The sequence below is a fragment of the Numida meleagris genome, chromosome Z (genome assembly GCF_002078875.1).
Source record: "Numida meleagris isolate 19003 breed g44 Domestic line chromosome Z, NumMel1.0, whole genome shotgun sequence".
Lineage (NCBI taxonomy): Eukaryota > Metazoa > Chordata > Aves > Galliformes > Numididae > Numida > Numida meleagris.
The window spans coordinates 46,265,071-46,292,972 of NC_034438.1; the positions used below are offsets into that span (position 1 = coordinate 46,265,071).

At 40.6% G+C, this 27,902-nt stretch overlaps 1 protein-coding gene and 1 long non-coding RNA gene across 11 annotated transcripts in view; one reads left to right on the forward strand and one right to left on the reverse strand.

The window, feature by feature from the left end:
• EPB41L4A (erythrocyte membrane protein band 4.1 like 4A) overlaps positions 1-12,292 on the forward strand; it is a 133,023-nt gene extending 120,731 nt beyond the window's left edge. For 9 of the 10 annotated variants that reach the window (XM_021379633.1, XM_021379632.1, XM_021379628.1 and 6 more), the window contains 5 exons: positions 3,382-3,429; positions 4,050-4,118; positions 5,000-5,110; positions 5,893-5,974; positions 8,428-12,292. In XM_021379633.1, the coding sequence (XP_021235308.1) occupies positions 3,382-3,429; positions 4,050-4,118; positions 5,000-5,110; positions 5,893-5,974; positions 8,428-8,553 (436 nt within the window). In that variant the 3' untranslated portion in view covers positions 8,554-12,292. Of the gene's footprint in view, positions 1-3,381; positions 3,430-4,049; positions 4,119-4,999; positions 5,111-5,660; positions 5,799-5,892; positions 5,975-8,427 lie in introns of all 10 variants that reach the window. The other variant, XR_002433179.1, reaches the window with a different exon arrangement.
• Positions 14,083-23,716, reverse strand: LOC110389602. Its single transcript, XR_002433314.1, has 3 exons — positions 18,686-23,716; positions 17,337-17,484; positions 14,083-14,271 (listed from the first exon to the last, which is right to left on the reverse strand). It is a non-coding gene; the product is annotated as an uncharacterized LOC110389602 (long non-coding RNA).

The window sequence follows — 27,902 nt, forward strand, 5'->3', positions numbered from 1 at the left end:
GTCTCCTCAGTCTCAGGAATAAAAATATTTAACAAGAATTTGACCTTTCTTTCTTTTAAAGGAATCAGAGATACAGAGAGCTCCCAGTTCTAGTTCTACAGGCTTTATTTTCAGGAGTTCACGTGAAACATCTGTGTAGCCAAAGGGCTTTTTTAATTAAGAAGAATGGCCATTAAAATTCCATGGTTATTTAAATTTACCATTTGTGAATCAAATTGAAATATTAATAACCCTGCAGATGCAGACACAAAATATATTGTAGACCTTATTAACATGTAGGGTTGTTTGAGCTTGTAAAACTGAACAGAAGCAAAGAACTCTGGAGACTCACCACTTAGGGAATTCCCATTAGATTTCTTGCACATTAGAGAATCTGATTAGTGAACAGATTGTTCGTAAATCATCATCAATTCAAAACTCAATTCAGATACTGCAGTAAGACAGTCTGAGCATACATCATGTGTCTGAACTATGATTTCTAAAACAATTCACAATAAAAAGCTGTAAACATAGTGAAATAGGTGTTGTGATCTGGCTTTGAAGATTTAGTGTTACGAGCTGTTAAGAGCTGTGCAAACACAACTTTTCAATGCAGGATTTGCAATACTTGCATTGCACTCTAACAAGACATATCTTTCTACAGGCTTTTCTTCATTTCAGAGTGATAGTGTTCCTACTGCCTTCCAAGGTGGCAAGAACACAGCTTTCATAGAAGAACGCTTTCTTTCAGATACTCTATGTGTATCATATTTCTGAATATTCTTTTGTTGAGAGTTAAGTTGAACAAATGCTGCGAGGTAATCCCAGCAAAGTAACACTTCTTAAGCAGGTGGAAAATAAATAATGTTAACATGAGAATTCCTAAAAATATTTGCTTGAGGAATTATTGTGTTCAGCCCCTTTCCTTTGTGATTTTTTCTTCCCTCATGGCATGCCATGTTTGACTGTACAGGAATTTTGCAACAATGGCTTCCTTATTAGTGTAGCTGTGGGGTAAAAAGAAAAGGTGGAGGGAGAGATGGTGGAGATCAGAGTTAAATACCCAGAGCTGGCAGGGAGGCAGAAGACACAGTTCCTAAAAAATGGGGAAGTGAAGATGACTTCTTATTTAACCATTGTGTCCCATACTGCCTCACGATTTAGTCTTTCTTACTGCAGGTGAGGCCTCATGATGATCGGTAGGACTGTGAGACTTACAGCCACATCTTGAATGACTGTATTTCCATGAATGCCTAAAAGCAATGAGCTGATCAGATGGGTTAGTGGTGTGCACAGTGCTCTGCTTTGTGGGAGTCTGGGGCTTGGGTGTGACCTTGAGGCTGTGCTTCCTCAGGCAAACTAGGGCTCGTAGGCATGACAAAGCCTCCCTGGAGAAGCTGGCATTTTTTATGGAGCCTTTGCATTCCCCACTGCCAGATTATTCAGTCTCTGAGGAGGATGCCTGTCTTCCTAGCCCCCAAGTGAATACAGAGCTTGCAGCTGCTGCTCTGTGAACAAGGGATTGCAGAGAAGGAGGAATCAGTTCAGAACTGAGGGGTGGAAAAGGCTGTTAAAAGCCACTGGATTAGAAGCTTTTGCATGAGGAAGTTAAAAAAACGTGGGCTGGCATAAGGAGAAAAGGCGACGTAAATGCAAGAAGTGAGGTGAAATGGGAGAAGTGAAAACATAAGAAAATGAAATACATTACAATAAACGCAAGTACACAGAGAAACAAAAACCTCTGAACACTAACAAAAATCACTCTGCAAGCTACTTGTGGTGGCTGTGGCTGTGGCTGTTACCATCAGGAGGAGCTGAGCAGGAAGGGCAGGCAGGGATGCTGCCTCATAACAGCTCCCCCTTGCAGCCCAAGAACATTATGGATCAGTTCATGTTTGTCCTGTGAGGATAACCACAAGATTCTCTTTTGTCTCTCTCTGATTTTGCAAAGCATTAAACTGGTATCTTCCAGTACTTCTACACTGGTAAAATTTGAAAAATGAAATAAAATTACCATCTCTAAGTAATCTGCCTTCATACCAACTATATAATATTGACTGAAATACAAATGTCTGTGAAATCAGATTATTCCCAGACTGAAGTCTGGGAATGATCCAGGCATATTAATGGTGAGACAGAAAAAAAGTAGTGGAACAGTGACAGAAAACAGTTTTGGAATTGATGCTGACATAGCTCTGTCATGGGGCAATGGGGAGCCAATTTAACAGATGCTAAAAGGCTGTTGTCCTCATCAATCTTCACTGATATCTGGATTATTTCACTCCAAAAGCATCTTTGACTACGACTCTTTTGTTTGAAAAAAAAAAGAGAAAAGCTTTGTCATCAGATGATGTAAGACTTAATCAGTGAGACATTGTGACTTCAGTGGGAGTGTTTATGCACGTTGAATCCATCCAGAAGTGGCATCTTTACATTTCAGATGGTATAGAACAATCTAGCTGTCCACACAGAGCTTGAATAGTCCCAGTGAAAGAGTTATCTGATTGCTCCATGCAAATGCCGTCCCTGCCAATGTGGTGTGCTTATTTAATCTATTATGCCATTTGAGATTCAGCAACAGTGAGTATTTCACACTACCCCTGCAATGATGTAGAATAAGCAAAAGAAAAGAAGGGGACCCAGTTTGGATGCAGTATTTTCTGTATTTCACTGGAAAATATGAGGTTTGGTACTCAGTATTGCTTTACAACATCTCCATATGTACATTGCAGAAATTATGATTTTAGCTAAGCAATTTCTCCGTGAATTAAATAACATGCTAACATATGGAGCTGGTGTGGGATGTGTGGTTGTGTGGGGGAGAGTTAGTGGCTTTTAGGTGGTGGTGTTTTTTTTGTTTGTCGCAGACATGACAGTGCTAAATAAACTGAGGAGAAACCTTAATTGGAAATGACCAGAAAGCAGAGGCTGTGCTCTGACCTCAGTAGAGCAGTGGGTCCTTTACCAGTGAGCACTGGGGATGACTGCTGTGTCAGGCTGACATGGTGTATCCCTTCCCCTGTTCACAGAGAGCTCTTTGTGCTACAGGGTTTCTCCTTTATGAAGGTTATTCCAAAGCAGGCTGTCCTCAGCTGGGTAACTGAGTACCAGTGGCTGGATAATGCTTTGGCTTGCAAAGAGGAGCCCTTCCATCACTGGTATGTTAAGCAGATTCTTGGCTAGTGAAACAAGACTTGTAGTTTAGAGGAAATAACTTTTCCATTAGATTAAAGCAATGAAATTTAATGTATTTTCTGAGTTAACAAACATTACAAGTAGAAATGACAGGTGGACTACGCTTGCAGTGATTTCTGTGCGGGCTGTGCTCTTAACATTGATTATTGAACAGCAGTGCGTTGGATGATGGTTTTCACAGTTTGCTGTCTTTCTTGGTGTTTGTAGGAGAAGCCCAGATGTACAAGCTAAAGAAGAACTCTGGAAACATATTCAGTAAGTATGGTCCTCATAGCATCTGAGTGACAGCTGCACTGCCCCTCAAATGGTTAATCACATCCCTTTCCCTGTGGCTGTGGGTCATTACTTCTGGATTTGGTTACGTGCCATGATAAATTACGCAGGTGTAAATGACTTGCAGAAGATACTTTAGACCACTGAATGCACAAAATACAGATGTCTAATGTACGTAGGTGAATTATAAAGAAAAATACAGTATTTTAGAGCTGGGGCTTACAAAATGTCCTTGTCTGAGTGATACTTCCGGGATGAGGCCCCCTATTCTATTATGCCTAAAACTACCACTTGGAAAGATTAACCATTCCAAAGCATATCTGATGTTCAGTATACACAGTATTCGATGCTGTGAAACTGTAAGATCAGACTGCATGAAGGTGAGAGGAGGGTGGAACAGGATGTGACATGCAGTTGAAGCAATGAAAGTGAATTTAGACACATTTCTTAATAGGTTTCCTATTTTGGTGTCAAGATTAGGGTTAGGGCTGACAATAGCTTGTTTCAATAAATCTTTCCAGTCTAATATAATAGTAACAAAAAGAATGGGTTTGAAGTTGGGAGCTACTGTTACACTTTTTACTTTGCCTAATGCTTTCTAGGAAGGAACTTGTGGATCCATCTGGCCTGTCTGAGGAGCAATTGAAAGAAATACCATACACGAAAATAGAGTGAGTTTATAACAGGATTTTTCTTTGTGAATACAAAAGCTTACTGTTGTTCTTTTAATGTGTACTTTGTTATACTGAAGTAGGATTGGGTTTATACTTAATCTCTAGGGTCTTATCTGCCCCAGGTGTTTACCTGGGATGGGTTGGATGAGAACACTTCGTGTTTTTAAAACCTAGTATTTTCTCTGTCCCAAATATGAAAAAAAATATCTTAATCTCTCTGTGTCACACACTTATGAACCTCCTGTATGTCTGTATGTTCTGTACATACATCAGTCTATACATAAGTCTATTCTATGTGCTATGCATTACAGAATCAGGGAGAACTGAATACAAATAACCAAGTCAGTTTATTTCTTGAACTTATGCTTTCTTCTTACATTTTCATTCTGGCCATTTAAAGCACTGTTTGACTTGTTCAGCCCCCTTGCTTATCATGAGCAGCTGCCACGGCACAGCCCTTTTCTTAAGAACAGATATCTATTTTGCTGTGATAATTGCCCATTTGGGATGCCATGTCTTAATGCAAGCAGCTGCCTATGACAGAAATGGAATCACACTTTTCACTGTAATTTTCTTCCTCCGCACCACTGAACAGAAAAGGGTGATGTTAAAGCTGCATATATTAATGCATTCTATATTAAACACTTTCATTCTCAAAAACCAACTTGCCAGTCTGTGACCATTGCACTTGTAAAGCATTGCATTCCAGGTACAGATTCAAAAGAAAAGCATCAGCCATTTAAATTCAGCCAGTGTAAATAGCTGCCTCTTATACTGTAAAAAAGAAGCGGGAGGATCTCTCAGTTGGCAGCTGCATTTCATTTTTATTCTGAAGGTCTGATGTATTAACCTTCTGTTGAGAATTTTGTCTCTCCTAGGACTCAAGGCGACCCAGTACGCATTAGGCATTCACATTCGCCTCGAAGTTACCGTCAGTATCGGCGATCCCAGTGCTCTGATGGTGAAAGATCTGTTCTGTCTGAAGTGAAGTACGTGACTGGGATTATTAGCAAAATAGTGTTTAGTCTGGCTCAGAAATTGTTTACAGCTCACTTGCAGTTAGATTACAAGGGGCATACATGTGATTGTTTGCTGCCGTAGGATTCAGGTAAACCTGTAAAGAGTAGCTCTTCAGATCTAAGTGACGCAAAGAAGTACAAAAACATTTCTGGTCTCTTGGCCACAGAGGCTTGCTTGATCCACTTAGAAAGGGGAAAATATGAAAAATAAACCTGAGTTGTTCCTTGGTGGTAAGTGTTGAATTTTCTAAAGGAAGAATTCGTGAGCTGCTTTTCAAATATGTACATCATTAATTAGAGTCAAGATGTCACCTGCAGTAAGCTGCTTCACAAGAACTCTAGTGTACCCAGCAGTGGGTAGGTTGGTCTTTCCTGAAAGACTGATTTGTAGAGAAAATGCTTGTACTCTGCAGCAAGGGGCTTGAGAGGCTAGTTTCAGCTAGGTGGCATCCTGAGAGACATACGGCACATGCATGATTCCTGATGGGGGTCATCTCGTGAAAATGAACTGTCCCTCTAGACCAGGACATCAGAGGCCTTGGAATGAGAATGGGATGAAAGGTGCCACAGAAATGCCTCCACCCAGTAACTGCGGATAGTCAGCACGATAGCTTTTGGATGGCTAGACTCAGGTGTTGGCCTTCTACATTTTGCTTAGGTAACTCCTTGGGTCAGTTTCTGTATTATTTTTGTGTACACTTTATGGTTTACCTCATTATAGCAATATCTACTTTGTAATATCCTAATTCCAGTGCAAAAAATGATCTGGTGCCTCCGCTGCCTGTTACACGATCCTCAGATGTTAAAGGTCCCAGCATCCAATTTACTCAACAGGTTAGTAGTTACGCATCCTTTATAATTTTCCATTTTTATCTATTTATTTATTTATTTGATTCAGAAGGGAATCTAGTGCTTTATGTAATTAAGATCTTTGTTTTTCAGTGATAACTAAAGCTGACAGATTTTTTTTTCAACAAGAGTGTGACTGGAAATTTTATGTTTTGCAGTCTTACTTTGTGTATGTTTGCAAATATATCGAATTCTGTACCACATGCCTGTGGCAGACACATGCTTCTGCTACTGAAGAGTATTTTCTCAGTTTAAGTTTGATGCATCCTTAAGAACATAACCAGTTCTCTACAGGAGGATAATAAATTCTCAAAATTTATTAAAATGTACAGGTTTGCGTAGGATGTGGTTGTAATGACAGTCCACTGTCCATTTTTTTCCTCCTTCTCTTAGAGCTTGAAGTATTTTTTTTTCTTTTTCTTTTTCTTTTTTTCAAACACTGAATAGTTTCTAACTGATTGAAATCTAAAAAGAAGAAAACTTACCTTCTTAAATGTAATCGCTAGGTTTTATCAGAAGCTATGGTAACATTACTTAGATTGGATAGCTGTATTAAAAACAGATAAGCAAATTACATTCAGAAAGCACTTGCAGTTCTGTTACACAGGTAATCTGAAGGAAAACAAACATACAAGGGAAAATTCCAGACATATTTCCAACTAACTTCCAGATCCTTAGAAGGGTATATGCTGCTTCTCTAGGAATTACTTGTGGTTTTACCTGGAGGAAGTTTTTCCAGCAAAGCTATGTACTCACTATAAGCTTTTTTACTTAAATACTACATTTTATATACCTGGGTAAAATTGTGTAGGCAAACTGCAACACCTTCCTTTCCCCTAGATTGTTTATTATTATTGATTAGTATTTGTTTGCTCTTTTGCTATCATTGCTGGAAATTATATGTTACATACATACAATAGCATGTTCTGTAAAAACAAGTATGATTCATAACTCATGGAATCATGGAATATCTACAGTGGGAGGGGACCCACAAAGATCAAGTCCGGCTCCCGGCTCCAGACAGACCATCCCATTCAAACCCTTTGAGAGCATTGTCCAGACTCTCTCAGAACTCCGGCACTGGGACCATGCCCACTCTCGTGGGCATCCGGTTCCATGACCAATGAGGTGAAGAACCTTTCCCTAACCCCCACCTGCTCCTCCCCTGACACAGCTCCATGCCGTTCCCTCGGGCCCTGTCGCTGTCATCAGAGAGCAGAGCTCAGTGCTGCCCCTCCGTTCCCTGTGAGGATCTGCAGCTGCCATGGGGCCTCACCTCAGCTCCTCTGCTCTGGGCTGAACAGACCCAGGGACCTCAGCTGCTCTTCACACATCTTGTCCCATATACCCTTCCCCACCTTTGTAGCCCTCCTTTGGGCACTCTTTAATAGTTTTATGTCCTTCTTATATTGTGGCACACAAAGCCTCAGCCAGTGCTTCAGGTGAGGCCACAATGTGCAGAGCAGTACTCTGAAGGCTTTATATGGGTTTCAGCAAAAGAAATGACTGTTTACCAACACAAATTGTCATTTAGAAATCTAAGCAATATAATTTCAAATATAAAATCAAAATAACAGGAAACATAAAAAATATCTCCTTCCCACAGCAGTCCTCATGTTTATTAATCTGGCATATTGATATGCCAGAATTGCATGCTGATACTGCATGTAGTGTGGAAACTGCAGAATTTAACTGGCAACACTTGCCCTATTTTGTCATATAAGAAGTTAGAATCACTTCAAGCTCAAACAACTTTAAAACATCAATCGGATTTTTTTCCCTTTAAGGCTAGCTGACACACAGCCTGTTCTTCAATAGCAGTGAACTTCAAGGATATTAGCATTCACACTTACGATGGAAATCAAAAAAGATGAGCTATCTGTGGTATTTCTGTATGCTTCAGGAGGAAGGGGGAAGTTGGTATACTTAAGACTAAGCAAATTTATGTTCTTTATTTCAGTATGTAACTTGCATGGTTGATTCCTGTTCAAAATCAAAATCAGATTATTTCCATTTTTATCCAGTATTGTGTGGCTTAAATTCATTGCCCTGGAAGGAATTAATATTATAGTGCTCAACATCCATAACCACCTCTCTTTTCACTCTGGCCCAGAACTCCTTACAACAGTGGCCATTAATTCCCACTGAATGCTGCTTGCAGTATTTGGCTAAATACCAAATAATTAGGCGTGGAATTTCCTGAGTAGGGAATATGAATCCAGATAGCACAGAGGAGCAGCAGCTGCGAGGGGAAGGAGGAGGCAAGAGGGAGGAAAAAGTTCTGCTTGATCCAGTGTAGAGACTTTCATATCCCTAGTGTATGTATATGTAAACTGCCATATCCTTCGCCTACGGCAGTCATAACTGCACTTATCACAATACGGAATTTAAATTCTGCTGTACCCTTCCAACAAGATATTTTAATTTGTTCCCTTCAGAGACAGAATGGATCTAAAGACAGCTTGTTGGAAGAAAAGCCTCAACTATCTACTAACATTGATATAAAACCCACCACTAAAGCGATAAAAACTGTACAAGTGTCACGCTTCAAGGTAGAGACTTGACTGCTGCACTGCAAGACGCTGTTCTCTGGAAGTTACGAATATGTGTGTGTGTGCGCGCAACGGAAGGAACTGAAGTTGAAGCGGTGGTGGTTTCTACAGGACATTCAGAAACACAGCCTGCTTGCTGGGAAGGCCAAGCAGTGCCTTTATCACCTGGACCATTCTAGGGGTGTGACTGATTGAGGAGAAGCTGACTAGTTAGACAACCAAAAAATCCTCATAAAACAGAATGACCAGCAATTACATTTCCAAAAAATGACCAAAAAAACAGCAGCAGGAAAACGTACTTTATGGTCTCCTGTGTAACTGAATAGCCTTTTTCCTAAAAATGACTGTTAACTAACATGACTGGGACCAGATGCTTCAATAGAAGCAAAATAAGTTGTATTTTTGGCCAGTTGTGCAATACAGTGTGATTTGGGAAGAATCACCTTCACAGTTCCATCTGGTGATCAACTTGTGCCCTGATACATAAGGACTGCTAACTTTTACACAGTTCATAGCACAACGAGATGCTGGTGTTTTTAATACTATTGTCAACAGAATCCATTTTTTTTAGCTCAGAAATAATTGATTCACTAAAGCCCTGTAGCAAAATGTTCCACAAATGATATAGACTTGATCAGCAATTTTAAGCGTTCTGGATGGTGAATGTCCTTATGTCCTTCTGCGTAGAGGGCCTATTTAACTGAACATTCTGTACCATAAAAATACATCTATCATCGTATGGTAAACCATACTGGAAAAAAAAAAGGGGATATGTACTTATATGTACTTATGTATTAATATTGTTTAGCAATGCACTTAAGTAATGGTTAAACAAAACTGGTAGAGTAGGATTTAAGAGAGCTAGGTAATAGCTCTTTTTTTTTTTTTAATGACTAGACTAGTAAAGCCTGCCTTAATCTCTTTTAATATGAAATAATCAATGCTAATACCTTCTGTTACTCCTCTCTGAGCCATTTCTATGATGATAAAATGACAAAGGCAGTATTTCAGGTGTGATAGTTGCAATTTTTTTTCTATTGTCAAGGTAGGCAGAGTAATTGTTAATGATGCTGCAGACTGAGCACGTTATCTTACAGTATAGATCTGAAATGATGCCTAGCTCTTCTCATGTCCTGTCACTTTGTACAAAATGCAGAAGCCATTCCTCTGCTTCCCATTTGTCCACAGTTGGGGCAACCTGGCTTTGCTAACTACAAAACTTCGCAAAACATCTTTTTACGTTTGTCCTCCATGAAGTCGACCTGTTACCTTCAGTGATTCACAATGATCCTGTCTTCTGCCCCTAGCAACACCGGACCAGGGGACTACAGCCCTTTCAGAAAAGCAGTACTATTTGTGGAGTATATATACAGCACCAAAGTCATGCTTTACAAAAGGCACGGCATTTTCTGTAACAGAAGTGAGAAGTAAAATCTTGCATAATATGTTTTATTTTCCACAGTATTCCTAAATTCTTTAATGAACTGAGGTAGTCAAACGGATGCTGCTAGCTAGGGCGGTAGCAATGTATGTTGCAATTTTCCAATGTAACACAGATTAGTCTGCAGGCTGAGAGATGCTACATTGTTGCAGGCACGGCACATTCACCTGATAATGTTTTTGTCTGAACAAGGACTTTAGAGGGTGCTGCTTCTTCAGTAAACAGTTTTTAAGAGAAAGAAAGCACTTAGAATCCGGCTGTGGTGCAGATGCTGTTTTCATGGATGTTATTCTGAATTTCAAGGAAATGTCATTCTAGGACACTGTTGAACTTCGCTTAAGTATTTGCTCAAATTGTTTTGTAAGATTGCTAAAAAGTGCCCCAAACTGTCTTGAATGGTTTTTATCAATCGTTATTCCAATTTCAAGTGACCCTTTTATGGCTTTGATAAACATTCTTACAAGTGCTGTTGTAAAATACAAAACAAAGCAAAAGAAAGGAAAAAGGCAAAAAGAAAACCCAGCACTGTGCAAAGATTCTGGTGAGGTCATCACAATCTTTTGCTAGACTGTAAGACTACTGAAATACAACAAACCACACAAGTCTCCTGCAATCAAAGCCACTCATTTGTTTAAGAAAATATTCCAAGCTGGAGGATTGCACACTTTGTAGTTTGTTGCTTTCTAAATCATTGCTCTTGTTCTGGATTGCTTACTCAGGCACAGGCAAGTAGAACACATTTGCTTCCTTAGCAGTATTTGTGTTATTATTGTGCATTATCTGTACATAGTGTCTGTATCTTGCCAGTCTTCAAATATTATTGATCTGGAAGAAAACTGCTTGTAAGGTTTACATCCAACCTAATGTTTTCTGTGTGTTGTCATCCGCCTGCGGGCTTTTGTGTATTGTTGGTGGATACCATCAGCCAGATTTGTGGCATATTTACCCCACTAGATGAGAAAATAGGTTTGTATCTATTCTGCTGCTGGTAGATTTTAATTCTCAGTTCACAGATATTTTCTAGCCAAGCCAAATTGTTTGCGTTTAAGTGAGAAACTTGCAGAGTCTTGGAATTGAGTTAGCTGTGTTCCCTATGAGATTATTTAGGAAGCAGGATTTTAGCACATCTAATTATCAGTCTGGAGTACTACTATAGTTTTGTCTCAGCACAAGGAAGCCTAAACTTAGCACATGTATTACATATTACTGGTGAAACAAATCAAAAAATGGACATCACTGTTAGCTAATGAAACAGAAAAAGCAAGTTATTCCATAAATATGTACTTCCTTTCCCTTCAAGCTTCTTTTCCGAAGTCATTTCAGGAGAGGCACCTTTTCTTGTGAGGTTGTAAATTCTGTGTGAGAAACCTACAAGAAATCGGTCACCAAAAGCGCTTACTTGGCACAGCTACAGTAGCCATAAAACAAGGATACATCTCCCACTTACAGCTCTGAGCTACACCTACACTGTCCACAGTTGCTACCTTCCCCAGCTTCCTGGGCCTGCACTGCCTAGAGGCAGTTGTGTTCTCAGACCTGGAGTTTGGAAGTTAAAGTACTTGCACAAGACAGGAATCAAGCAAAGTTTACTCTGAGGCTGGATGTCATACAGACCTGTCATAAAATGGACAAATAACTGATAAAAGATTTGAGACATTCTTAGCTTTATTGTGCTTCTAGTCTGCTGAAGTGACCTCTGGCCAACAGTTTTGACTTTGTGCCTCTGTATTTACCTGAGGCTTCTGTAAATGCTATGAATAAGCAAGTTGCGGAACTTACTAGCAACACCAACAGTATAGATATTTCTCTTTGTAAAACACATTTTATACAGTAAAGAGGGTTTGCTATCTGTACCACAGATCTTGCAAAAATTTTTGCATAGCCTAGATTGGTCCCCTTGCTTGTAGGCTGATTTCTTTCATTGGGAGCTAGCCTTGACCTGCTGTTTTCTACAATGCACTTCTTATCAGTGACCCTAACATTACAACTCTATAAAAATCTCTTTGTATTGAAGATGTTGGTTAAAAAAATCGTTACAAGTTGCCAAATCAGTCATATTTATGAATAATGAACTGAATATATAGCAAAATTTCTTTTGGGAAAGCCTGTTTAATTCAAAGCTCTCTAGAAGGATGTTTTAAAACAACAAACAAAAACATATCAGTGATGTGATTCATGTGCTCTATGTACATTAAGTATTCATGAAGCAACAGTGTGTTCTATTTTAAACTGAATTTGATAGATGGCTGTGTTGATAATTGTGTCCAGGTTGTTTAAAAAAAATCGAGTAAAACTTGAATTTTTAGGGCATTCCGTGGTTTCCTGTGTGTCTTATTTACATTACACAAAGGAGGAAAACCTTATGAATATGCATTCATTTGACAGCACCATCTGGTAAAAACAGGTGTCGTACCAACTAAAATCCACTTGAGTATATAGCTTCTCCAGATGAAGTATTTTTCCTGGTAGCAAAAAGTTGTCAGCCTTAAATTTCATACTTCCAGTACATATCCATGGTACAGATTCCTTTTCTCAAAAATCACCAGAAAGCATCAACAGACTACATTAGCCACCAAACCAAACGTGCAGTTATCAGTATGGCAGATGCTATCTCCCCTTGCCCATTTTCTCTTGCCTTGTCACTATGAGTTAAGAAACCTGCTACTCTCCCACCTGGTTAGTTTATGTGACACCTGTCTTGCATAAAGTTAATATTTCAAAAAACAGCTAGTTTTGTGTATTACTTCCTCAGTAAGGGTATCAGCATGCACTTGACTTTCTTCATATTCTTCTGTTAAATTTATTACAAAAAAAAGCTTCGTCAAGCAAAACAGATACTGAATTTGCATTCATTATGACTGGTCACCCACTGATGCAGATGGTTTTCCTTCAGTAGACCCAGCCCTAGAGAAGCTGGATGCAGTCTACTAGGTTAAAGAAGAATTTGGAACGTGACACTTTTCTTTCTGTGCACACCTCTCAAGAGTTCTGTTTCTCAGCTTTAGTACTTTCTTCCACAGAGCATTGGAGTAGGTAGCAGAATTGAGGATTGGTGCAACACTGATCTAGCGCAAATACTTTGCTATCTTCCTTCTGTAGGTCACCGGGGAATCTCTTCTCCTTTCAACTCATTTTAATAAAATCAACGGCCTATTTGCCATTACTGTTTTAGTAATCGGTGCCCCTTATATATTCCTCTCTCTACCTTTTTTCCTTTTTTTTTATTCTTCATTCCACCACATTACGGAACAGTTAATACTTTCTGATGCGTAAGATTACCCACTGTTTTTCTTGTTCAAAGGAAATTAACATTTTAGCCATCAATAAAACGGCACTTGGCAGCTTTTTTTTTGTTTGTTTGTTTGTTTGTTTTTTGAGTCTTAAAAACTACCCTTGCCAGTCTCGCAATTCAAAAACAAAGACCCAGGCACAAAACTCTTGAACAGATGGTATCTTCAGGGAATATAGTCCCTAGCACAACCTCAAGCTTTCAAGGGCATCCAGCAATCACATCTTAAACTACTAAAAATTAATCACTTGTCTAAACTGCCTTCCCTTGTGAGAAACCAAAAACTGACTCCCACTTATGCTTAGATGTTGCATGAATAATTTGCTTACATTAATACAAAGTAAGACAATTTGAGATACAGAAATTCAGCATTTGCTCTTTTGATACAATTAATGAACTTTCCTCAAAAAACACACACACACACACAAAAAAAAAAAACCCAACAGGAAATTCATTTGCTATCCCTGCAGTACATTTCACTTTAAAGTTTACTTGAAGCATCACAACAAGTAGCTGATCTGCGTAGCTAGTTATAGAACTAGCTTGCAGTTCTTCATGTTGGTAAAACACCTTTCCTGGGATTTTTAAACACAGGTTTGCTGAATTTAAATTTCTACTTTTCCTCACAATACATACCTCAGCTAACCCACACTGAGTGCTACAGACGGCCATGGTTTTCAGTGGTTACTTTCTATACGGTAACTCCCGCATTTTAATCCAAAGTGGTGAATTGGTAACCCAAAAATGATATAAAACAAGTCTTGGCAGTTGCTTCTGTTTGGCAGTTAATACAGCTAGGAAAAGACAAGAGTTCTAAGAACAGAAACATAAGTCTTTATTCTTTTTTGTCTACATAAACACTGTCTTAATATAGTTCGAAAGAATTTGCGTTACTACAAGGATTTTAAGGCTTAACATTCCCAAGTCCTTAACAGCTTTTTGTTTCTTACGGAGTAGTCTTGCACTGCCACTGGTTTCAGGGTGGTTCTAACAATTCTTCCTAGAAAAAAAGGGCAAACAACATGAGATTGGGCACATGCAACACACAGCTGTATTCAGTAACATCCTCTGAATTGCCAGATCCCTGAGACCTGTACAAAGTTACAAGGATCAATCTCCCCTCAGCTCTCTGGAAAGAAGTCAGGAACTAATGTCTTCAAATCCGATTTTTAAAGACATCCTCTTTGCATATCTAAGCAAAATTTCAGATCATAATCAACTACAATTTTGTGGCAGCTCAAACACCTTCCAGGTGGTGGGGATCTACAGAAAATTTTGTAGTAGGAACCCAGGCACATTATGTCTGTGCCAGTAAGCCAGTACAAGAGAAGATCATATTCAGTTATTTCATATTGAAAAACAAGGAACAGCCATGTTATTAGATAGTTATTCATACTGGATTACCATTTATGTGTACATTTTCCTTCCCAGTGTCTGACAGGCTCATATAAACAACTGCCTCTTCTTGCAAAAAAAAACCCTTAAGCGATTACAGTGTTAGAAGTCTGGACTGGATTTCACTAGTTCATTCTCTCAATGGCTATTGGGTACTTTCAATGAAATTTTCTGTTCCATTACTATTTTCAACTCCAAAAAACAAACAGCAATGTAGGAATCTTTCATAACTTAAGACCGTACCTCTGTATGAACACATAGGTGCAAAATGAAAATACTGGATCTTTTATTTTACTTCAAAAAATTCATTTGACTAATTTTTCATCAAAACAATGTAGATTTTATAAGCCAATTTGGTAGCTGCTGGGAGATCACTGTAAGAATACCTGTCTTCACCACAGACAACTATTGGATCACACAGCTCCTTCAAAACTCAGCTCAGTTCACTTGCTTTTGCTTCTTGCCAGTGAGCAGCTGTGAAATAACTAGTGTCCTCTCCAAAGGCTGCAATTACATTTTGATAACTACAAATACCACCCCATTATAAAATCTCAATTTCTCTTCTGTTGTATTTTGTTCTGGCACAGTGGGGAAAAAAAAGAAATAAGTGGCAACAAAATTGTTAATCATTCAAAAACCCAAATAATAATAATACAGAAATCATGAATAATGACAAATACCATTCCAATTCTTCCTTAAGCTTCTCCAGTTTCTACACTCTCCACTTTTAACAAAGTTTTCTTGCATTCATACTTCTTTCCTGGAACTATCACTGTGCTGCACCTCAACTCAGCACCCTTCTCTCCACTACATCACTCAGGAATGCTGGATGCCTCAGTGAAACACCAAGAACAAGAATCCAGACACACGTGCTAAAGATGCTTTTTGTTCAGTGTTCTGGAATGTAGTTTCTGCATAGTGAGGTTTAACCGACACACACTGCACAAGATGTGCAAGGAGCACACATTTTATTGGTGTTTCTACTCCAGACAATCTACTCTTCAACACTACTGCACTTTCCCATGTTTCAGCAACTAGCCTGTTCATGAAAGTGTTACTGTTGCTAGAAAACAAACAAACAAAACAAACCTCCAGCATTTTTTCTTTCTAGGTACTTCAGGAAGTATTCAAGAGGAAGAACAAGCATATGATATAACACCATGACCATTTCAGATTTACAAGACAATCAGTTATTTCTTCAGTTTAAGCTGAAACTTGTTTCCACTTTGAATTTCCTTTTTGATAGCTTCTATAGTTTTAGTGTACGCTGTTGAATAATTCACTCAGTGTGGTTCACTGTCCCACATGACATTCCAGTCACCAAATTGGAAATGGATTTGATGGGTGGACCACTTGCTGGATAAGGAATTGGCTGGATGGTTGCAGTCAGAGAGTTGCTGCCAGTGGCTCAGTGTCCATGTGGACACCAGTGATAAGTGGCGTTCCTCAGGGATCGGTGTTGGGACTGGTGTTATTTAACATCTTTGTAAGTGACATGGACAGTGAGATTGAGTGCACCCTCAGCAAGTTTGCAGACAACATGAAGCTGAGTGGTGCAGCTGACACACTAGAGGTAGGGGATGCCATCCAGACGGACCTGGACAGGCTTGAGGAGTGGGCCCATGCCAAACTCATGAAGTTCAACAAGGCCAAGTGCAACGTCCTGTACCTGGGCTGGAGCAATCCCAAGCACAGATACAGGTTGGGCGGAGAATGGCTTGAGAGCAGCCCTGAGCAGAAGGATTTGGGAGTGTCAGTTGATGAAAGATTCAACACCAGCCTGCAATGTGTGCTTGCAACCCAGAAGGCCAACTGTATCCTGGGTTGCATCAAGAGAAGCATGACCAGCAGGTCGAGGGAGGTGATTCTGCCCCTCTGCTCTTGTGAAATCCCACCTGGAGTGGGGTTCTGGAGTTCTGGAGCCCCCAGCACAAGAAGGACATGAAGTTGTTGGAGCAGGTCCAAAGGAGGGCCACAAAGATGACTGGAGGGCTAGAGCACCTCTCCTATGAGGACAGGCTGAGAGCTAGGGCTCTTCAGCCTGAAGGCTTGGAGGAGACCTTCTCTTCACTTATAGCAGCCTTCCAATACCTGAAGGGGACCTACAGGAAAGCTGGGAAGGGACTTTTTTTTAAGAGCAGGTGGCAAAAGGATGAGGGGAAATGGCTTTAAACTGGAAGATTTAGACTAGATATCAGGAAGAAATTCTTTACTGTGAGGGTGGTGAGACGCTGGAACAGGTTGCCCACTCAAGATGTGAATGCCCCTCTCTGGAAGCATTCAAGGCCAGGCTAGATGGGGCTTTGAGCAACCTGGTGTAGAGGGTGGTGTCCCTGCCTATGGCAAGGTGGTTGGAACTAGATGATCTTAAAGGTCCCTTCCAACCCAAACCGTTCCGTGATTCTATGTCCCCCGAAAGGCACGTAAGCCCATAACGATATGTCAGTAGTGGATCATCCCCCATCACATTTCAAATATTGTCCCCAACGTCCCTGGCTTCAAAAATTTTGACCGGCTTTCCCACTTTACTTTTGCTGTTGATGAGAACCTAGTCATCAGGCTGAGCTCAACCTCAGTGTTTCAATTCTGATTTCTGCTCTGAAGTTATTCTGCTGAACTTCAATAGAAAGTCTGCTCCATCGTGCTGCAGGATGCAGTGGCAGAACTTACCTCATAAAGCTGCAGGAGAGCTGGGGTGTCAGTACTCTGTTACCTTTTCGTACAGACCCTTCTCATGCTTAGAGGCTTTCACCACATGTCTATCTGTGTGAGCTTGTGAACTGCCAGGAAGGTCTCCCATGGCTACTGCACAAATGCACTGTGTAAGAAGAATTCATAGAGTTAAGCACTCTGGTAAGAATAAACCCTGCTAATACCAAGGTATGAGCCACATCTGCTAGTGATACAGAAGTATACTTTGCACTTTCAAAAGGGTATCAAAGAAAGCTGTTCTGTCTGTGCACAACAGTAGAAGACAATGCTGACCAATACAGAGCAGTCCTACAGAGGGATTTGTTTTATGCTGCTCTGCTCCCACAGCCATTAATAACAAAAAGCCAATGCATAAAGGAAAAAATATTCTGTTCTCCTGAGTATTGTGAAGCTGTAGATACCTATTTGCACTGAAAAAAACTAGAGGCCTCTGCAGGAGTCTGAAAGTTATGTACAACGTACTTGCAGCACAACTATTCAGGTTATCCTGGTAGACAGGACTGCTGAACAGAATTAAGAGTGGCCATCAACAATCCAGTTTTTCCCCTTTTAAAATGCCAAATTTTTCTTTTTAAAAGTCTAAAGCATAAAATCTACTATGCAACTGCTCAACCATACAATTTCTACAGATTTTTTCTGTCCTTGCAAAAACAGGGAGGAGAAAGGCAAATTGCCAGCCCCTCACACAGTCCAATCAAGAATTATTGTTTGCCTTTTTTGACACCACATTCATTTTAGAAGGTAATGAATGGGAACACAAAGGCAAAAATGGAAGTATTAAAACTGATCATTTTTCTCTGCAAAATTGAAAAATATCAATTCCCCAACATGCAAATTCTTCAAAATTCATAAGTAATGTTTTCATAGAGCAAGCATTGTTTAGTAAGAAAGTTACAAGCACACCATACTCCTGGGACATCATGCAATTGCACCGTTGCTTGCTTCAGCCATTGTCACACTTCTTTCACTCGAAAGAAAGGAAAAATCATGTTTTCACTTTAAAGACAGAGACACCTAAGCAGTACAATACGAGGAGCCTGAAGACAAATATAGCAAATAATTGTCCAGTTTCACAGGTCAGACTGTTGGAAATATCCAAATAATTTATCAGGACAGTATCTCTGATAAAAGCAGATTTAATTCGCAATTGCAATGGCAGGCATCCTGTAAAACAGGAGCGCACCTATGGATACAGTATGGCAGCTTTTGTACCTTGTTTCCCCCCTTGCCTACCCACTGCCCTGTTTCCCCATTGGCTGGGTACTCCAGGTTCACCATCTTATCGAAGATTTACATTTGTTAATTACATTCTGACACTTGTTCTATCTTGTGCCAGTCAGTCGCCATCCTGCTGTTTCCAAGATGTCTGGGTACTCTTCTTATCATGTTGATAGGGTGATTTTCTCCAAAGGTTCTTCCATTCTGTCCGAAGGACGCTTCCTTTGTTAAACAAAGAGCACCATAGGGGGTTGGAGAAGTGCCAGGCCTTCCTCAATACCTTCTTCAGGCCCTCTCTAAGGCATGTCATGACTTGTCCTTTTAATTTGTGCAGGATATTATTGCAATGTGTGTGACAAAGTACAACATATATTTTCATGCTGACTATACATAAATTGTTACTAGCTAGATTTTGATAATGGACCCAAATGGCAGCAGAGGCCATGAAATCAAGAAAATTTTAATCTTGTTCTAATACAGAATCAACATTCGATTCCCACAAGACGGCACTCAGCCTCCCTTACCCCCATTAAGCCCCCATCATTCTCTGCTCTGTCACGCCACTTCCTGCAGCCTACCACAGCAACCAGGGATTATGTGGATGGAAAACCCACTAACATCTCCGAAGAACAAGCAAAGGGGCAGCTGTGTGCAACAGTCTCACTCAAGTTCCCCACATCAGTAAATAAGTCCTCATTTAAAAGGAGTCTCTCAGTGGATACTGCGCACTCGACACTGCAGCGCTGGCCACACGGCAGAAGCCTGCCCAATGGAGTTCAGCACAAAACGATATCGAGTGGAAATTACTGTCTTCCAAAAGGTTCTCCTTCTGTTTTGAACAGACTAAGGGGCGGTGACCAAAGCACTGGGCCAGGGTGGGCAGCACGCGGCTGCAGGGCGAGGCAGGCCAGCTGCCTTTCCTGCCCGTGACCCCTCCCCGCGCTGCAGCCCGACCTCTGCCTCATGGGCAGTCCAGCCGCCCGGCAGGCCCCGCCTCGCCTCGTTCTCAGGCCCCATCGGCAACCACCGACCGCCCCGCGCAACTCCTTCAGCGTACACCCACCGCTACCTCACGCGCTGCGGAAGAAAAAGCGCAGCCCTTCCAGCTCCCAGAGTGAGCCGGGATGGCAAACCACCGCCCCCGCCATGTAGGGGGGAGGTGCGCCGGCCCTATGGCAGTGCGGAGGGTGAGCAGCGGCCTTGCATCAGCAGGAGGCGGTAGGCCCGCTGCTGCTTCCCTGGGCTGGAGGGTGGAGGGCCGGGCAAGACGGCCCGCAAGAGCTGGGGAGGAGAGGCGCGGACAACACCCTTCCCCCGCAGGATGGAAACGCCCGGAGAGAAGGGGCGGGGGGGGCCTCGTGCCGGGGGCTACCGCGCAGGCGCAGTGCCGCCCGCGGGCGGCGGGGCGGCGGGGGACGGTGCTCGCGCTGTTTTGCTGCCGTCCTCTTGTGCCCCAAAGCGCCTGCTTTGCTCGGGGCTCTCACTCTGTCAGGCATCAGCATCGCAGGGACGTCAGGTTCTCTGTGTTGTTCTAGCGTTGTTGAAGGCGATCCTTCTCGCTGGCCGCGTTAGTCTGCTGGCAGCGTTCTTGCAGTATCTTCGAATCATTAAGGCGGGAAAAGACCTTTAACATCATTTAATCCAACCCCCAATCCATCCCTACAAACCATGGCCCAGTGTAACACATCCACACGGTTCTTCAACAACTGCAGGGACAGTGACACCACCGCTTCCCTGGGCAGCCAGCCCGCTCCAGCACCTCACTGCTCTTTGAGAGAAGGAGTTTTTCCTTATATCCAACCTGAACCTTCCCTGGTGCACCTTGAGGCCATTCTCTCTTGTTCTTTCACTCTTTACCTTGGAAGATTTCTTATGAAATGCGTATCTATTTAGTGAAGCACTTGAGAAACTCAGCCTTTCTCACTCCTTTAGGAAAAACATGGAGAATAGAAATTTAATAAGAGGATCTTCAGTATAGCAGACTGGAAGAGTAGAACATGGCAGCTCCATTTTGATGTTAAATTGATAGTGATACCTTAGTTTCTGCTTGGTTTCCTTAAGATCTGGTTAATGATTTAATCACTAGAATTATTTTCCTCTGTCAGTTGGCAGTATTTTTAAGCTGTTTTTAGCTGGTTTTGTCAAAAGGATAGAGAAATATGAATTTTCTAAAGATTTTGTGAAATAGCAATGTCTGTGTAGAGCCAAAAGAACTGGTGAGTGTTGGATGCAACTCTCGTCATCCTTCCAAATGAGGAAAGCATGGGAGGGAGCGAAGGTAATGTCTCAATCAGTGATTCATACCTTTCTACAGTTTTCTTTGAAATCTGTAAAGCCAGCTTGTGAAAGCACTGATGTCTTCCAGAGGTGAGGGATTTATGTCTCTGTATGGACAGGAGCTGTATCCCCCAGCTCCACTTCGCGGCTCAGACCCAAGTCTCATCAGCTGCCTAAACGGAGGTTTTCCCACTCTGTTTTGTGTTGTGGAAGACTTCTTTATTTTCAAAGTATAATTCAACAGCTGGCAACTGAATTTCTCAAATGAGGACTTTTCCCTCCACCCTGGAGAGATCACATTATGTCAAATTACACAAATGTATTATAAATTTACCACTGCATGCAAAGGAGAATGGTGTTAATCATATGACCCAGTTCAACAGTAAGCCTCTCCAAGGGCAGTGCTGTAGGACCAGTTCTGGTTCCTCAGTCCTTTCAGTAGTCATTGATTACTTGGGACACTAGTAAGCAGTCAAAATCGGAATCTGTAATACGTGTCCTGTTTTACTCCACTCTTTCTGGGTGTGTCCTTAATTTTCCTGAGTGAATTCCAGCACTAGCCTGTAAGGGTGAAAATCCCTGTTATATTTTCTGCAGCAGGAAAACTAGTTCCTGCCCTTCCTGGCTTGCAGCCTTTTGTTCTGTTCCCAACCTCAGTCTGCTGCTCTGTAAGTTTTGCCAATTCCAGTATTTGTGGCAACATGCCACAAAACATCTCACTGAAGAGAACTTCTAAAAACAAGTGATTTGGCTTTGGGGATAATTAAAATGTGCAGCAGAATAAAAAAACCCAACAAAATATTACATTTGTACTTCCAAGAATGGTTGCAGTTTAATTTATGTGCTTTAGTCTGTGTTGTTTGCTGTAGTAAAAGATTACAGACTGGCCTATTCTTGCTTTTCCTCATATAGAACATGGGGCTGCTGTGTACAAAATATTTTAGAGACTATTGTTACAGGAAATCCTAACACATACTGATAAGGAGAGTATGTATCTCAAGGGAGTGCTGTGAGCTGAAATATCTGTAAAATGCTTAGTGAGCAGTGAGTCATCAGTAAAATATTCTCCTACCCTGTTGTCTTGAGTGATCTGGAGCACTTTCAGAAGCAGGCTTTCTGAGTACCTTCTCTGAGTTCCTGTCAAATTTCCAGAGTGTGATTTCCTTAGCTTTTGGGCCACTCAATTTATATACAGTTTTTTTTTTCCTGGCATCCACCAGAGGACAGTATAGTGCCGAGAATGATGAGGAGTAGGGAAGGGACGGAATTGCTAAGGTTCTACCAGTTGCTGGGATTATGGCAGTGAGCTAGCGGCATATCCTGTCTTTTATAGGTACTAAATGTATTAGAGGAAGGTTATGAAGCGGGCAGTAGGTCAGTGTGAAGGTACCTCGGATAGTAAGACTGTTAGAGGTTGTTTAAACCCAAAAATGTGACGGTTACTGTATCTTTGGAAAGGTGTTATCATCAATTGGCAGCATTCCAGGTATTTGTGAGAGCTGAAGAAATGGCCAAATCTTGCTAAGTTCTTGTCACAGAGGCTCCTTGTACCATCACAAGTCACAGTTTATTTTAAGTATGAATGGGAAAATATTTTGCTTGATACTCAATTTCCCATCTGTTATTTCAGTTGAATGATCTTCCTTTATGAGACAGCGCAAGTTCCCAGGATTTGTGCCTTCATCATTTTCTATGTTATTACCAGTTATAACATTTTCCCACAGAGGAGAGGTACTCACATCTTTTAGAATCCCTATATTATTCTTTTTATGAAATAATATTATTAGGAAATAATTTTACTTGTTTGAGGTAGAATATTTGGTAATGGCATAAAAAATTCCATCTGAGTCTGCACTACTGATTTCTACAGAATCATTTCAGTATTTTTTTGTATTGTTCCACTTCCAGTTTGTTAATGGACTTCAACATCACCTTCCCTTCCTTTTCCCCCTTCCAGCACTTGTTCATTGAATAAAGGTCTTCACTGGGGCGCAGTGAAATAGCAGATTCCTTTAGAACTGGTACTATTAATTGGAAACATTTTAGCTCCAAACCATAAAGTTTTTCTCCTGTGTACTTTACTTTTTATCTGTTATTACTGGATGTGTTTGCCATGGTATGGTCCATTCAGCTAGTTTACACAGTCTCTTCTGAAGTTCCTCTCAGCTTCTAATTGTAGCCTGAATAACTGTGTTCAGTTTTCAAGAAACAGTAAAATACCGATCCTTTAAAAATTCTGCAGAATGTGTGATGTTTTTTCTTTCAGGTATTTCTGTTGCCACTTTGTATCGGAAGTCTTCATCTAGAGGATTGTGTTTGGAGCTTGTTTTCCCTGGGTGAAGGGTTTTTTTCTCCCTGTTCTGTGATTTCTTTTACTATGAACAGGACAGTTGACTAGGTTATCCTGGAGGAAAAACTGTTTTTGACAAAGTATTTTTTTCCCCTTGTGATACAGATCCACTGGTTCACTCTTGTGGTACGTCTAGGCCTGAAAATTTTGCAGAAACTAGTACAAGAAGTACCTAATCCAGGCTGAGGCAAATTAGTTAATAACACAGATTTTCAGATACTTTGAGCATCCCTGAAACAGGACTCATATACTAATATGTGAATCTGGGACCCTGTGCCGAATTAATGGCATTCCTCCCAGAAGTGTTCAGGCTAGCACACTACCACAGTTGGGCAGCGTCTACAGTTCTGCCTAGCAGCCTGGTGAGAGCTGCTCAGTTGCAATGCAGACAAACCTGCCCCAGCTTTAACTTGCAAGAATGTGGCCTTTGTGAAACCAAAGGATTATTAATTTTTTTTTTTAGGAGGACTGAATTCCAGAGCAATATGTTTTGTGCGTACATTGGCACTCACTCTCTCTGTATATAATATATACACTACCCTTGTTTTGAAGTAGTTTACTCAAACTACTGATACATTTGCATATTCTAGAAATAGTTTTTATTTTCTTAACATTGGTTAACAAAAACACCCAATCCACTCATCTTTGCCAGCATTGTTATGGCTCTGAACTGTTGTTGAGAATCTCAGGTGGGTAATGCATAAATAGAGCAACTCTTAGTTTTTCTGCACTGGGTAGTAGTGGTAGTGAGAGTATCTTTGCAGGGTGTTTTCCAAAATTAATTTTATTCTTGTCACAGAAGATCTGCTATATTATGGCACTCTCCAAAGTGTTAGAGTTCAAAATATTTAGGAGTAGGTTGTTCAGTTAATTTGGTATAGGGCACACTTGAAGTATGGCTTATAGGTTTTGTTTGACTCTGTTCTTCTACTTTCTTGGAATAAGGTTCTTCTTTTTACCCTGTAGAAATGGACAGGACAATTGTGAGAAAAATAACAATCTCTTCAATTTTTTTCAGGATGTGTTCTGTTAGCAGAGCCCCTTGGACAGGTGCAGGTCTACATGTTTGTTTCTTCCTATCATCTCTTTCCTTCCCAGTAGGGAAGGACATCCCAGGTTTACCATACAGCTTGTTTATTCTTGCCCTGATAATCAGAAGAGTGCATCTGGGTACTAAAAATGCAGTACGTTTTGTTGTCAAATGTGGTTCCATAATCACAGTTCCTTTGGCTTTGTCTGAAGGAAGCCCATGCAGAGCAATGTGTGCATGCATCAGCATTCTGCCTCCTGGTTCTGTACACATTTAAGACATCACAATTCCCTCTACTGTTGCTGCACTGCCATCATTTCTTGCCCTGAAAGGTGTGCTGGCATTTCATTGCCATAAGAAATTCTGTTTGTATCCAAATGACTTACCTTGTAAGGTGTTGTGCCCCCGGGTCATGGGTACCCAGGGGATTGGGAAGCATGGGAATGAGAGGACCTCCTCAAAAAAAGTTAAATAACAACACTCTTATTCTGTCTTGCCCTTCTTGCCCTGATGTGACATTTTCTTGTCTGTTCTGATGTATTCTTGCTAGAAGGTCCTAATACTGATGTGCTTAGGAGTTGCCTAATTTTGACAAATAAGGGAAAAAATCGTGCCTTTTCAAATTCAGAAAATTTTGGCTCATACCTATGTTTGCCTGAGACAGAGATGACCAATTTTTCTTGTCAGTGGACACTATTGTTTCTTCAAGCTGTAAGAGTGAGGTATACTTTCCAGCTCCTGACCAGAAAAAGCAGTCATGTATGTAACTGTCAAAGGCTTATGGGCCGGTTCAGCCCAGTTCTGTGACTAATGGGCTGGGGGACCCACAGACTCACGCTCCAGGAAAGGGGAAAGAGGGAAAGAGTAGGGAGATGGGCCTAAAACAAAACAGTGGCAATGATCTGAGGAGGAAAGTTAATTTACTAAGTTAGATAACAGAATGCAAGATAACACAATATAATACAATATAATTGGAATTGAAACTGATAGATCAAATAAAATGTGAGAGAGAGTGTCCAAAAACCAAAGGTCTTACTCTAAAGCTGAAGGTGAGATGGCTAGGGAGCACACATGCTGCAGAGACAAGAAGAAAGGAAAAAGAGGGGACATCTTGTGACATGCGAACAGTTTTATCTTTCCCTCCGTACAAAAAACAGAACAACGCAAAGTCCTCTGGAAGATGTAGTTCTTCTTCTCTTCTGAGAACCAGGTGCCAGGAAATATCATCAATCCACGGAACCGGAGCATTAACTCTTTAACTCCCAGTGTACTACATGATGTTAAGATGTGGAATACCGATAACAAAAATCATAAAACCATGACAGTAACACAGTTCTCTGCCTATGTGGTAGATCAGATGATTCCTGGAAATTTGGAATAAATCATTGACAATTCTAGACGGATCCTTCAAAAGAAGGCACTTAGATGCGGTATGAGCTGCCTGTTTTTGAAGCATTTTGTGCATATTGTGACCTACGCCCACTGAGCCCTCAGGAAAGAGGGCCACTAGAAGGAAACTATAGGCCAAACAGCTTAACATGGCATGCTGCAAAGAGCTTGCAGGGCTGCACATCAGTTTAATCTACACATTTTTCTTCCTTTCTTCACCCTCTCCTTCCTCCACATACCCATATCATACTCTGATGGATGATGATCTTTTGCATGTTTCAGTCTGTTTAAATACATTCTTTCTAAGTGGGATGTAAAGTCCCAGAATACTTTTCTTTTCAAATAGTAGCAGTGTGTGATGCAGAGAATGAAATATTCAGTTGTAAGAGTGTGTGGTAATTGAAAAATAATGTCTGATAGAGGCAAAACATACCATTAACACCATTTTTCACCAGTTTAGTCCCTTAACCCTCACCATTTTAGTTTCACTGGAAAAATGGATTGGCTTGACATGGTCTAAGATAATCAGCGCTTTTCTTTCATCCTGTGATTGCACATTCTGTTTAATTAGGAAATTAGAGACTAGAAGATCCTTTCAGTCCACAATAAGAAAATGTGAGTATTCATCTACAATATTTGTCCCATTGACTAAGAGCAATTATGGGTTATAAATTATAAATTCATATGTATTATACATTATAAATGATAAATTATACAGCGTGGTGTTCATCTGTACTGAAACACAAATAGACTTACAATTCTCATCCTGTGTATATGAAAATATTCAGAGCATTAATCACCAGGAAAATGGGATAAAATTTTCACTTGACTTCAAGAACTATTGGCTCTAGCTTAATACAGAACAACCACAGATGGCCATTCTGTAGAAGCTGTTTGTGTTCAAGGACATACCCAGCTGCAATGCATATACATTGATGCAGTGCATATACATTGATGCAATGCATATACATTGATTGCTGAGCTGAGCCAAACAATCACACCTCCTTTCAGTGATGTCTTATCCTTGGGGTAAATACAATGCCAAAATTCCAGAGAAGGGAGTAGTAACTCTTCTGTTTTCCAGTGAACAGAGTAAGTCACACTTGCTCAAAATACTGGGCTTTATTTTTGGTGCGTATTCTGAAATATTTCACTCTCCATTTGCACAGTACAGAGACAGGCTTCAAGTCCAAAGGCTACATGGTATCACTGCAGTTACCCTTTGCATTGTGGAGCTTATATTCCTCTCTGCATCTGTGCCCAAGTCCTGATTCTCCACTGGGGTGCACTAAGACCTACGCATATTACTCATTAGGGGCATGAAGTTTGTGGAAAGCCTTCAGAGTGCCTTGTGAACCACATGGAAACAGTTTTGAAACATAGATGTCACTATTTCACTGTGTTTGTTGGCCTCTATCACTAGTGCTGGCTTTGCATGCTTTCTACTGTGTTTACCTTTCAGTGGAGGACTCTGCTGTAGCCTGGTCGGGTATAAATTCCTCATCTGAAATAAAAGTAGCTTTTCAAACTTGACATGTAATTACCCGACATTTTTGTATTAACCACCTTAACAGGTTAAAAGCTAGAACGTATATGCAGCTAATTTGGACACTTGACTCTAAACTGGCAACCAGATAATGGCATTTTGAGGTAGCATTATTTTGCCCAAAATTACTTTTACTTCAAACTTAAGAACTTAGCTCTGTCCCACAAAGTGGACTGTACAAGAATGTCTTTTGTGTCTCAGCAGGTCTGGTCCTCATTTTACTGAGAGTCCTGGCTCCTCGCTTGGAATTCAGGGAGGATAAGATAAACAAGCATAAACCAGTTTTTCCTCATGTTAATGTTAGAATCAGCTCCTCTAAAATGGATAGAATTCCTTTTCCTTTTTTAATTTTTTTTAATATTTCTTTGGAAATTCTTTGTGGACTTTCTTACTGAATGGCAACACATACAAGTCATTTGAAAATAATGGATTTCAGTGTTCATGTACAAGGACAAAATCTGTGTTGCTAAATGCTTGTTATCATGATCATATGCAAACAGGAGTTATTTCACCTTGCCTTTCAAATCCCATGCAAAATTTGGGCTTGTCAGAAATAAGCTTCATTTTTTGTGTCAGTATACTGATATGAAGGTTTCAGAGAATAATAAATAGAATACACCCAAAACACTTGCATAAGAGAGACACAAGTTAAAAATCTTGTTTTATGCGTCCTTCCCTTCCCTTCCCTTCCCTTCCCTTCCCTTCCCTTCCCTT